General features: G+C 54.3%; 1 protein-coding gene across 11 annotated transcripts in view; it reads right to left on the minus strand.

The window, feature by feature from the left end:
- The window catches only part of SIPA1L3 (signal induced proliferation associated 1 like 3), a 236991-nt gene that overhangs the window by 7941 nt on the left and 215826 nt on the right, over positions 1–13224 (minus strand). For 10 of the 11 annotated variants that reach the window (XM_060650956.3, XM_060650963.3, XM_060650957.3 and 7 more), the window contains 3 exons: positions 4894–5059; positions 3899–4148; positions 1456–1599 (listed from right to left, as the gene is read on the minus strand). In XM_060650956.3, coding sequence (XP_060506939.3) covers positions 1456–1599; positions 3899–4148; positions 4894–5059 — 560 coding nt within the window. The remainder of the gene's footprint in view (positions 1–1455; positions 1600–3898; positions 4149–4893; positions 5060–13224) is intronic. The other variant, XM_060650967.3, reaches the window with a different exon arrangement.

Raw genomic sequence — 13224 nt, forward strand, 5'->3', positions numbered from 1 at the left:
ATTTGCCTGCAGCACTGGGCCCCTGCTGGCAGCCACTCCCCTCCCGGTGATTCAGAGGCCTGGCCTGGTCTTCCCTGACTGCTCTCTTGTGCCACCTTACCCATAACCAGAGGCCTGACTGCCTTCCCCCAGTGACTGGGAGAGACTGCACGGTAGGAGGGAAGCTTCTTCCAGGGCCACCTGCCAGATGTGGACTAGCCCAAACATGGAAATATGAAGGTCATGTACCGTATGGGTCTGGTTTAAGGCACCCTGCGCTGAGCCAGACCCATGCTGGGAAGCCAGTAGTGACCGAGCTGGCCCCAGGTCCTGCCCTCAGAGTCCAGTGGGGACACAGACCCTTCATTAGACAGCGGAGGCCCTGAGGTCAGGGCCGGGAGGGAGGAGGCACAGGCAGAGGGGTCAGGGCTGTGGGAGCCCAGAGCAGGTGCCTAATCTAGACTAAGGGATATCAGGGAGAGCCTCCTGGAGGAAGGACAGCAAAGCTATAGTCTGAAAAATACTGAAAAAAATGAGCCAGAAGAACATGTTCATGTGTGTTAGGGATCACCAGAAGTCCCATTTTACAGTTGACTCTTAGAAAGACAAAGCTGCTCGCCCAAGTCACATGGGAAAGAAATGGCAGAGATTGTTAGCTGTCCCTTGTCACCTGTTTTCCCTTTTTCCATAATAACGCATCCCAAATTTTAGTTGGGCATAAGGCCTCATTTCCCAGCCTGCCCTGAAGCTATTAGGTGGGGCTGTGTGTGATATTCTGGCCATTGGGAAGTAAGTGCAGGGGGAGCGCCAGGCTTAGAGACACGTCCCTAAATGGAGGGGATGTGTCTCTCCCCTGCTGGTTGGAGCTGGACATGATGGCCAGAGCTCTGGCAGCCATTTTGGACCATGAGGGTAAGGCTCCCTGGAGATGGCAGAGCAGAGGGTTTGAGGAGCCTGCACCCTAATGAATTTGTGGAAGTGCCACACCAGGCCCACACCACCCACCTCAGGACTTTTAACCTGCATAAAAACCTTGCCTATTTAAGTCATTGTTAACTTGCCTATTTAAGTCAAGAAAACTTGGGTTTTCTGCCACCTGCAGCCAAAGCAAATCTAAATGCAATTTGGGTTATTGTAAGTCTGCCCGGTGATATAACATAAGGCACTGTCTTTTGAGGGCTTGTTCTGTGCCTGACATGTTTTACACACAGTTTCCTGTAATCTTCACCGTAGCCCTGGGCAGTGGGCACAGGTCACATTCCTGCTTCGTAGATGAGGTAACGGGATCAGAGAGACAAAGACACTTGCCCAGGACTGCACAGTGAATAAGTGACAGGGCAGGATGTGAACCCTGCTCCCCCTAATTCTGGATCCTGAGCGTGTCCCACTTCAAAGCCCCAAGGCCCTCCACTGATCCTTCTAGAACACAGCAGGGGGTCGGTAGGGACCAGGACAGGTTGGGCAGAAGGCGCCTACCTTCGTATGCCTTGGCTGCATTTACCAGGCTGGACCACTCAAGGCCAGAGGCCGTGTCAGGCAGTGGCATCATCCCGGGGTCAAGGCGCCGCAGTGGCCGGTCCCGCCCATCGGCCAGCGAGAGCTCCGAGGCTGAGATGGTGGCTGGGTAGGAAGAGTGGAGACGGGAGATGGGGGAGAATGACAACGTGAAGGAAACAAACTTTCTGTAGTGTGTAACATTACAGAATTGTTACAGCACAAACGATTAATACAATTATTAGAAGATGACACATGCCAGCAGGAAAAGGGGTGGGAGTATCAGTGTTTACGAGGGTGGGGACAGAGAGAGAGGAACAGAGTAGCAGGAGGTGAAATCAGAGGTGATGGGGCTGGACTGTGGGGCCTCGTGGGTCAGGACTTTGTCTTTTGCTGAGTGACACAGAGCCACTCAGGTGGCTCTGTGCAGGGAGGGATGTGACCCAACAGAGGTGTTCACGCGCTCTCTCTGGCTGTGTGTAGAAGACGGACCGTGTCGGGGCGGGGAGCGGGGAGACAGTGAGGAGGCTGCCGTGGTCCAGGAGGGAGAGGAGAGCGGACAGGACAGGTGAGGCTGTGGGGGCAGGGGAACAAGCAGCAGCCCCTGGATCTATTTTGTACTTGCAAAAGTACTTCCTGAAGAGGGGATGTGAGTGTGAGCCAGGGTGCAGGGGGAGCTTCAGGATTCGGAAGCTGGCCCTGAGATGGGACGGCAGGGGACAGGCCAGAAGTCTGCTTCTGGAGGTGTGGAGCGGAGGACGCAGTGCCAGCCCGCAGACATAAATCCAGGTCGTTAGTGCGTGGACAGTGTCTGGTTATGGCAGGGTCACCGTGGGGAGAGCTGCTGGGTCCTCGTGTGACAGGCCAGGCAGAGAAAGAGGCCCCTGGGAGTGACAGCACCAGCGGCCGCATTTGCCGCAGCCATCGGCTGAGTCCCACGTGCCAGCTGTAGGCCCCGGGCCTCGGCCTGCTGATGCCTCACAGCTGCCAAAGGGGAGGGGACAGAGGACTGCCGTGAGGCACCGAGAGGTCAGGAGGTGACTCAGGCAGGAAAGGCCAGGCCTGACTGACCACATGTCCTCCTGCTGAGCACCATGCCGGGTTGTGTCATGGGGATCATCTCCCAGCCTCACCTCCAACTGGCCAGGAGGGAGGTGCTGTTACGGCCCTGAGTTGTGCTCAGAGCGAGACGTCTCGCCCGCATTCACACTGCCTGGTAGTGACACTTGCCTTTGGACTGCGTGGCCTGACACTGACCCTGCTCAAAGCCCAACCCCATGAGGGTTTGGGGTTTAGAAGGTCCCTGTTAATACTCTGTTCTAGCCCTGCTCTGCAGTCCGGAGGTACAAGCCTGACTCGCAATGGATTAAAATGCTTGCTCCAGACGGTAGAATGCTAACAAAATAATAAATAGCTACTGCTTTTCCCGCATATCAGGGATCGTGCTAAGCGTTTTCCACGTATTAATCTGAGTCTCAGTTTAATGCAGTGAGGGGTAGATTCGCCTCGAGCTGAGATGGGGACTGAGTGAGAGGAGGCTTTGGGAGGCTCCATCCCAATAATACAGGACACAGCCCTCGGCCAAAACCCCTGGGACACATCTCCGAAGTCAAGATCTGTTTGAATCGGAGAAAGTTGTGCAGGTGCTATAACATACCACACCCAGAACGGCTGGGCAGCACCCCGTATCCAACACAACAGTGTTCTGCAGTGAAGTTCACGGTCACTCACACCAGATGGGGTAAAGAAGAACAACAAATACATAGCCTCATGTCCGTCTGGGTTGGGTTTTGCTGCTCAGTGAGCTTGGCCCAAACTTCTGCATGACCTCTCAGTTGTAGAGTGTTTGGGGTTGTGAATGAGGGATTGCAGGGTGGACCAAAGGCAGGGCCAGCCCGAAATGGTGCACCGGTTCTGATGGGGGCCATGTGCACGGTGCCCCCCTCGTGGGGGATGCTCAGTAAGCAGTCGCTGGATGAGTCAAAGGATGGATGAGTCATATCCCTACACCCCCTCCCTCCAAGAGCTGGCAGACTTGGGGGGAATCAGGTAAGTAAATAAACACTCGCGAAGCCATCTGCTTGGTGCTGGGACAGGATCTGGGGGCACAGCAACTGTAAGGCCTGATCCTCACGGCCCTCCAGGCTGCAGCAGGGGGTGCTGACACCCTCTCTCTGGTCTCAGATGACTCCAATTTTGGGGCACTCCAGACTTCTAGGTGACCCCCCAGGTGCCTGGCCGACAATCCCCTGCTCTGTGGGACACCCTGTGCCACACCATCGGTACCCGACTGAAATCCCTATGCACCCCACCTCCCTACCATGGATGACACCAACACTGAGGATCTCCAGTGCTGACTGTCCCCCCTCCCCCGCTTCCCATCGCCAGGGAGACTCCCCCGCCAGCCCCAGGGGCCCGGGCTCACATTTCTTTTCTGGGAAGCCGTTGCCGGTCGCAGGGACGGTGCTGGGGCTGCCGCCGCCAGGGGGGTGGGGGTGCTGGTGCTGGCGGCGGGCGGGCAGCGTGCTGGAGGGGAAGGCGCAGGTGCTGCTGAAGAGCACATCGCTGGGCAGGCCCGGCTCCAGGCTGGCAGCGTTGGCGAAGCTGGGTTCCCGCCGCCCGCTGCACAGACTCTCATCTGACAGCGTCCGCTGCAGGCTCTTCTGTGGGGACTGCTGTCGAGACAGGGTGGGTCATGGGCCGCGGTCGTGGCCTGGCTCACGGTCACTGTCCTCGGAGGCACCTTCCCGTCTTGGATGGCTGCGTTTCTGACCCACCCGGCATCTGCTTTTGACCCTTTCTGCTCAAAGAATCCCAAGTTTCCCCTGGGGATAGCTCCTCCCCCAGTCACGCCCCACTTGGTTCTGGCCCTCAAGAGGCCAATGCCACTCTCCCGTTCCAGGTAAGGTCAGGGAAGGCAACGCCAGTCATCAGTGGGGACCGCTGGGGACAGCGCCCTGGAGAGACTGGGGCCAGCTTGGGCCCACAGGAGAGCACAGCCAACCAGGAGTAGGTGGGCACAAGAGTGAAGGGAAGCAGTGTCTAAGGGAGCCTGACTTTCCTGGGAACCCGCCTCCACTCTTGGACCGTGCAGGGTGGGTGGGTGGAGGCTGCTTCCGGCCTGGGCTCCATGAGAAGGACATGAGAGCCAGTTAAGAGCATCCCTTCCCAGTCACATGAGCTACCCTAGTGTGGAAGAAATGCCCCACGTGCCTACCGAGGCTGGCGATTAGGTCCCTGACTAATGTGACGACCCGACCCCTGACTGCGAAGCTACATACACCCAGACGGGACCGGCAGTGCCCCAGGTGGAGGCCACGGGCAGAGTGACTGCAGGGGGCCCTGTCTTCCTCCCTCACCCTCCCATGACCGCCTGGCCCGCCAGACTGTGTGTGCGTGTGTGGGGCGGCCCCTACATACTCCCGCGTCTCTCTCCTGCTCCGGCGCCAGGTTGTCCATGATGATGAGTTTCTTCAGGTCGTCCTCGATGGTGGATTTGTAGTTCTTTCGTGGGGAGCGGAGGTCTCGGAGGGACGCCCTCAATCGCGGCTGCCCAAAGACGTTTTTCGTGTTGGTGTCCACCTGCCTAGAGTGACAGGATCGGGGTCAGAGGGGTCTTGGGGGGGGTGGGGGTTCAAGCTGCTTCTCAAAGCGGTCCTGACCCAAGGCTGGCTGCCACCGCCACCGGGTGAGGGGCCACAGCCTTCTCCGTGTCACCTGGTGAAGGTGAGCTGGGGTGGGGGGGCAGCGTTTATCCTCACCATTCACTCGTCCCGCAAGTGTTTCTATCTTCTGGGAACCCGCTCTGGGCCATGCCTTGTTCACATAGCAGTGAACATGGCGCTGACCTCCAGTCGGGGAGACTGACAACGAATATATGGACAGAAGTCTGGGGGAGGCAGGAGGGAGCCCACAGGGTGGAAGAGCACTCCAGGAAGAGGAAACAGCAGGTGCTGGGCTACGAGGAGTTCAAGCTTGGTAAGTGAGGAGTGGAGGGGCCCACAGGCGGGGTGGCCTGAGTGAGGGGCCGGGGGGGGGGATGGGTGGTGTGAGGGGAGGTCTGGGAGGCGACAGGACAGATCTTGCAGGAACTGCAGGAATGAGCCACAGAGGAGACCTGGGGCTACACCTGGGGAGCCTCTGAGATTCCGAACTGGTGAGTGTGAGATCCTGATTTGTGTTTTAGAAGGATCACTCTGGTGGCTGGATGGAAAAGTGACCCTCACGGAAGTGGGGCCAAGAGCGGGAGGAGGGAGACAGTGAGAAAGTTCCTGCAAGCTGTTGGGGTGAGAGATGAGGGTGGCCCAGACCAGGGCTTCCAACTGCAGAGGAGAGATGGGGTCCCATGGCGTCTCACAGAGGGATAATCTCCTGGGAGCCAGGTCCCCATGGGGTGAGTGCTGGGCCACGGAGAGCAGACCTCTGGCCGGGGCCCCCAGGGTCCATCGTCAGATGTCCCTAACTTTGGTTTTCTGGAAGATCCAGAGATCAGGCACCTGAACCCGGGGCAGGGCCCTGGGGCCCCCTGATGGCCACCATCCCCATTTTTCTACTGGGACCCCATGCTGCCTTCCAGAACACTGCCATCTAAAAGCCACTGAGGCACAGCCTGGGGCTAAATAAAAGCAGGAGCCCCCAGAGGCGGACAGGCCTGGGTCTGAGTCGTTCTTGCTGAGAGGCTGCAGGTACATCACACCACCTCTCCGATCCTCTGGAGAACGTGCTGACCTCCCAGCACTGTGGGGATTGCTAGAAAGTGCCGGCTGGCACCCGACAGAGCCAATGCTTGGGAAGCATTCCCAACTGCTTACCGGAGGCTGGCCCCGAGCTGCGCACGCTCCTCCACTGCTCCCCTGACCCCTCTGCTGGCCCCACAGGCCGTCATCCTCTGGCTCCCCTGGGGCTCCCCGTCCTCCACTCCTGGGACTTCCCCTGAGGCCTCCTCTAGCTCTCAGACTCTGGCCCAGCCTTTGGGCTCAGGTCTGACTTTCCTGGTGAAAACTGGGTCCCTGACCAGAGGTGTCACCAGGAGGGAAATAATGACAGCTAACAGCCCCTCACTGTGTACCGGGCCCTGTCCACCATCCCGAGGACTCCATGCACAACTCGTTGAATCTGCACAGCAGCCTCCCCGGGAGCCACTATTACTGTTACTCCCATTTTACAGATGGGAGACTGAGGTACAAAGGGACTAGAGTAACTACACAACAGGCGTCCAAAGTCACACAGCCCCTGTGAGTGGAGGAGTCAGGATTCTAGCCGAGGCCACCAGGCTGCAGGGCCTACAGACGTTACCACTGTACTTGACCGCCATGTTTGTACCACAGACATGGCATGTAAAGGATGAACGGTGTGTGGAACGTAATCGCGTTTGGTTTAGTAATAATCTTTTAAATGCAGAAAAAAAGTTCTGGGAGAAATCATGAACAATGGTAAATTACCTCTGGGAAGTAGGCGTCTTTTTAGGAGGTGGGGAGAAGGGACTTTCCCTCTTTATCTGATACCCTTCTGAACTGTCTCTGTTTATTAATCGCGGGCTATCGCAATAATAATCATTTTAACAACTATTTTAAAAAAAGGTGACACCTGGACTTTATCATTTTGTAACTCAGGAAAGAAAAAGTCTTTGAACCCAGGAAGAAATAAGATGTCTAGGGCTCCTGAGGGTTTTGAAGTCTGTATTTCCTTTCTCATTTTCTCAGCTGCCACCTTGGGATTTTAACAAAAGAAGGAAGATAGGGTGGCGAGTTTTTTTTCTTCTCAGGTCATATTCCTCCCCAAATTAGAATTCCAGGTCTAGGGTAATGCTGGCTCCATTACGGTGTTCTCTGAAGTGTGCTCTCTGGGCAAATGAAAAGCTTTAGATCCAAAAAAGAGACACAGAAAGCGTATACGCCCTCAGTGAGTTCCTCCCATGGGAGCTGGAAGGGGGCTTACCCCTCCCCATGCCAAAGGGGTTTCGCCATTTTCCAGAATCCCCTGCAAGGAAGGGGGTGATGTGTGGGACTCAGCGCAGGGCATGTCATGTGCTGTGCCCATCTCTCCTGGAGAGGGAGCCGGCTGGGACCTCAGCCTGTCTATGGCAAAAAGGGGCACCGTTTACAAGGCCGTCCTCCGGGACAGATGCAAACCCCCCCGCAGAACACTTTCAAACATGCATACTCTCGGCCCGAGGGGCTCTACTTCTGGGAGGGGAAGGGTGAAGCCTCCCAGAGAAGGACGATGGCCCCACAGAGTAAGAGAGGCAGACCTGATCCACATGACACCGGAAGAGGTTCTCTCAGATACAGCACAGAAATAAAGAAGTGGTATGTATAGCGTGAAATCATTTTTAGCAGTAACTAAGTTTACACACAGCTTAGTTTGATACATTAACATTTACCAAACTCTCAACTCCAAAAGATGGGTACCCTTGGGGGATTCACTTTCTAAGAATGTGCCTCACCACAGCCATGAGATCCTTGACGATAAGCCCTCCTCTGCCTCTGCCCTCATCTCCTCCCACACAGGCCTCCCAATGCTCCTTAAACATGCCAGACACATTCCTGCCCCAGGGCCTTTGCACTGGCTGTTGTGTCTGCCCAGAGTGTCCTCAATGGCATTTCCCATGAATGGCAGCTTTTCACCCATCCAGCTTTTCTCAAATGTTGCCTCCTCAGAGAGGCCTCCCTGACCACTCAGCCCTCTGGCGCTCCCTCCCAGCCCAGATGTGCTCGATCGCGCAATCCTGAGTGCTGCTTCACTTGTTCACCTCCTGGCAGTTTGTCGTGGGCACTTGTGTGCTTGTGGTCCCACTCCCACCTCACCTGCAGCCATCTGCATCCTGTTCTGTGTGGGGAACAAGGCTTGCCATGTTGCAAGCACTCAGAAGTAGCTGTTCAGTGTGAATCACACAGAACCAACCTTCCTTCCTCCCAACCAACCCACTAACCCACCTGCCCATCCCCTTCCTGCCAACCTTCCTCTCTTCCTTTTCTTTTTTCTGTTCATTTATTTTTGAGACAAAGAGACAGAGTGTGAGTCGGGGAGGGGCAGACATAGGATCCGAAGCAGGGTCCAGGCTCCAAGCTGTCAGCACAGAGCCTGACGCAGGGTTCGAACTCATGAAGTGAGAGATGGTGACCCGAGCCAAAGTTGGACGCTTAATTGGCCGAGCCACCCCAGGTGCCCCCTCTCTTCCTTTTCTTAAAAAAAAAAAAATTATTTAAGTAATCTCTACATCCAATGGTCGGGCTTGAACTCACAACTCCAAGATCAAGAGTCGCATACTCCTCTGACTGAGCCAACCAGGCACCCCTCTTCCTTCCTTTTACAACAAGCTTAAATGACTTCCATGAAAGAGGAAAAAGTACAGAGATATCTTAAAAAGTTAAGCCAAAGAACACAAGTATTCCTTCCCTGCTCTGTTTCCTTTGTGTTTATTTGCAAAATCTCCTTCCCAGCTCCCAGGACCTCCAGGACTCTCCTGGGGGCATTCCTGATTTTGCGGGGGAAGGCTGGCTCACCAGAGGACATCCTGCTACGACCGCCTCCCCCAACCCTCAACTCGGCAACACATCTCATCCGCAGCCGGTCCCGCGGCCCGACACTGTCTGTGTGCTGCCACGACGCGTCTAAAGGGGAAAAGGACGACGGAATTCAGTTTGGAGAGTCAAATCGATCATTTGTGCTCTTAATTCTTTTCCTCCTGGAAGAATTTTCCAACGTATTTCCTACACTGCAAATTCTGAGCAATAATTTAAAGTGGTATCAGTTCCATGGGGCGCCTGGGTGGCGCAGTCGGTTAAGCGTCCGACTTCAGCCAGGTCACGATCTCGCGGTCTGTGAGTTCGAGCCCCGCGTCAGGCTCTGGGCTGATGGCTCGGAGCCTGGAGCCTGTTTCAGATTCTGTGTCTCCCTCTCTCTCTGCCCCTCCCCCGTTCATGCTCTGTCTCTCTCTGTCCCAAAAATAAATAAAAAACGTTGAAAAAAAAAAAATTTAAAAAAAAAAAAAAAAATAAAGTGGTATCAGTTCCAGGTTAACAAAGCCAACCGAACCGGGCTCGCACATTCTGATCTTTTTCCTTTTTCTCAAGATCTCTGGTCTCCGTAATTGTCAAAACCTAATGATCCCTGAGGACAAAACAGACCGCTCTCTGATTATTCAAAAGAATGAGATCACCTCTTTGGTGCTAACATGGAACCGTCACCGAGGTTAAGAGAAGAGCAAGAAAGAGAAAAAGGCAGAAGGGTAGAGACGGGGAACCATACTGGCAAATGAAGAGGAGGGTGGGGGAAGAAGCACGCACGATCACAGGGGCTTCATCATGTTTGGAACATTCCAGGAAGGATGCAGCAGAAACAGAGCTATGGCTGCATGTGGGGAGGGGCGCTGGGCCGCTGGGCGCCACAGAAGGGAGAGATGCTTCTTTTGTGTTGCAAACCCTTTTGTACTAGTTTGGTTTTTATCCTGCGCACGTTTTACCTTTCAAAGTTCAAATGAAGAAAACGCCAGGAAGGATGTGCCTTCTCTCGATGTCTGCCCTACAGCACCGGACATAATCTCTAATTTGCCCATGTTGCCTGAACTTGGGACTTTGCCGTGTCGTGGAATTAAACCACTTGCAGTGGAGAAAAAAGAAAGGCAACTTACAAAGAAGGCTCTGCAGTAAGGAGCCAGACAACAGCAACTCCTTTTTCCTGTGACACAAGGGCCAGAGGTGGAAGGCGACCAACGGCTCTGACTTGGCCGGGCCTGCTCCCAGCTGACTCTGGGCTCTGGCCTCCAACTGGGGCGGCTCCCTCGGGGCCGAGTTAATTAAGCTAATTAGCACCGCTGTCAGCCTGTCTGAGCTGGGGGCTGTGCCAGCACAGCTGGCGAGGACACACAGCAGGTCTGCACCTCAGGCGGAGGGAGGATATTCCTGGAAGGATGGCTGGGAGAGCCCTGTAGGAGCAAGCAGTGGCGGCCTGCCCTGCCGTGGGAGGAGTGGGGGGTGGATGTTGGGGACAGGCTTTCCCCTGCTCCTTTGGTGGCTGCGCTGAGCTGGACCTAAATCCGAGGAAGGAAGGAGCCCGAAGGCCAGCCGTCAACCAATAGACGCCAGTGCCTGTCAGCCCAGCCAACAGTGACCAGGCATTTCCCTGTGATTCACTGAAATCCTCACGTCACCTCTAGGATGGGTACTCCTGTCCTCCCCTTTTGAGGCTGGGGCAACTGAGGCACAGTGAGCTGAGGACACTCAGCATCCACATTTGCCGGATGCTCTGAGCCACCGTGAGATTCACTCATGATGGAAGCCGTGCTCGACCGTGCATGGGTCGTGGTAGCAGCTGCTCCTGGTGAACTGCTGGGCCTTCGCCCCGGTGCTGGTGTCTCGTGTGTGGCTGCATTCTTTCCTCACGGCTGCCGTGAGAGAGGTTCTACCATCGCCTCACCCCACAGGTGGGGGCACCGATGCCGACAGGTGCTGGTGGAGCTGGGATGTGAACTGAGACGGTCAGACTCAGGGACTACCCCTGTCACCCCGAGTGCTCACTCGCTCCTGCTATCCAGGCTGCCCCACACACGGTATTTCCCCTCGTCCCCTCAGGGGCCCTACGTGAGGATGCTTGGGGCCTGGGTCCTTAAGTGTGACAACAGAAACTGTTCGCTAGGGCCTGCCTCCTTACTGGGCCCAGAGTCTGCGGGGACAGGGTCGGGCAGGGCCCGACCTGTATGAGTCCAAACAACCCTGTGTAATGTCGCTGACTAGTGTGACACTTGGAGACACGTGGTGTCAGTATGGCCGTTCCCTGGAAGAGCAGCGGCCTGTTCTTGGCTGTGCCTGTTTGTGGGGGAGGCTTCTTAGGGTGGGGCCCAGGGGCCACTCTAGCCCACAGGGGCACTGCCGTCCCTTCAGTTGGGTTAAGATCAGCCTGCCGGGGAGGAGATGCCCAGGACGGCTAGGGGCTGCTGACTCCACCTCCCGATCTGAGCTCCAGCCTCGCATCTCCTGCCGCTGCCGGTAGAGAAACACGCTGGCGTGGTCACACCCTCACCTGCTAAGCTCTGTGCTGCTGGAACATGGTGGGGTGGGGAGAAGCTCCCATGGATTAACTCACTAAATCCTCACAACCCTGGAGCTAGGGATGACTGTCACCCCATTTTAAAGAGAGGGAAACTGACGGGTTAAGGTGGGGGTCGGCAGCTGACGGATTCCCATCCTGACCCTCACGCTGTTCTGTGATGGCCAGCAGAATTAAGTGGTCAAAACAGGGGTGTCTGGCCATCTCCTGAGGCAGAACTGTCGGCCTGTCCCTCCCCCAGTGTTGACCAGGGCCTGCAGCAGAAGGGCCGAGCACGAGAGACACAGCACAGATCCTCTGTCCTTCACTAGCTTACTCCATCGTTTGGTCAACTAGAGCACGTGCCCAAATACAGAGGACACTGCTCTGTCCAAGAAATTAGTCCTCAGGAAATAGGAGTCGCTGCCCTGGACAGGAGTCCTCCTTGGGTGGTTTATATGACAAGACACTCTGATGGTTAATTACCTTGCCAGGTATGAATCCTGGCTCCGTTACTCAGCTAGAAAGCTGGGTAACCTGGCTATGTACTTCTAACTGTGCCTCAGTTTCCTCATCTAGAAATGGGAGGTAAGAACAGATCCCTCTCGTGAGGAGGATCAATGGGGCTGGGTCTGTACAGCCCGAGCCCAGCAGTCAGGCTGAAAGGGAGAACCCCTGCGTTGGATGAGGCCATTAGCACTTCTCCATGGGGCATGTTAGAGGTCTTTGACCGGAATTAAGGAAAAGGGAAGGAAAGAAAGACAGGTTTGGTAATTACTCCTGGTGGGGGTGGGTGATGAGCTCATAATATGTGGTGACCTTGTGGGGACAAATTACACAACGAACGAACATAACATTTGCAGTGATTAACCTTAACTAACTGAGTGAATCTGGGCAAGTAACGTAACCATTCTGTACCTCAATTTTTCTTATCTGGAAAATGGGATGCAAAGTACTTGCATAGTGAGGATTAAATGAGCTAATGTAGGGGAAGGGCTTCTGACAGTAGTTGGTAAAGTGGGTATTAACATACGGAGGTAAATAAGTTATGCAAGTGAGTTCTTGTGCCTTGGGATTAAATTTCAGTGACAGCTTCACAGGCAGGAAAAAAAAAAGGTATGTTTAACCTCAAATAATTTAGCTTGAAGACGGTGTTTTCTGGAAAATTAGGTTAGGTGACTCAGAAGTATCTTTTTTTTTTTTTTTTTTTTTTTTTAGAAGTATCTTTAACAATGATAAAGACACTATCTCCAAAATGCTCAGAGAGAATCTGAATAAAACAACTTTATGAAATGCGAGTGTGTGGACAAAAGCAATCATTCTAAATTAACATATTATCTTCTGCATGTGATTTAAAAAATGTATCCAGCTGGCTCAGTCCATGAAGCGTGTAACTCTTGATCTTAGGGTTGTAACTTCAAGCCCCATGTTGGGTGCAGATCACTTAATAATAAAATCTTTAAAAAAATGTATCTATAACTAAATTATTGAATATTATAAGAAGCCATGAAACTATTTTATGTGTGTCCCCAAATATTTGATATATATTTAAAAAAAAATTTTTTTTTTAATGTTTATTTTTGACAGAGAGGGAGACAGAGCATGAGCGGGGGAGGGGCAGAGAGAGAGGGAGACACAGAATCCGAAGCAGGCTCCAGGCTCCGAGCTGTCAGCACAGAGCCCGACACGGGGCTCGAACTCACAAACTGTGAGGTCATGACCTGA

The sequence above is a fragment of the Panthera onca genome, chromosome E2 (genome assembly GCF_046562875.1).
Source record: "Panthera onca isolate mPanOnc1 chromosome E2, mPanOnc1 haplotype 2, whole genome shotgun sequence".
NCBI classification, from domain to species: domain Eukaryota; kingdom Metazoa; phylum Chordata; class Mammalia; order Carnivora; family Felidae; genus Panthera; species Panthera onca.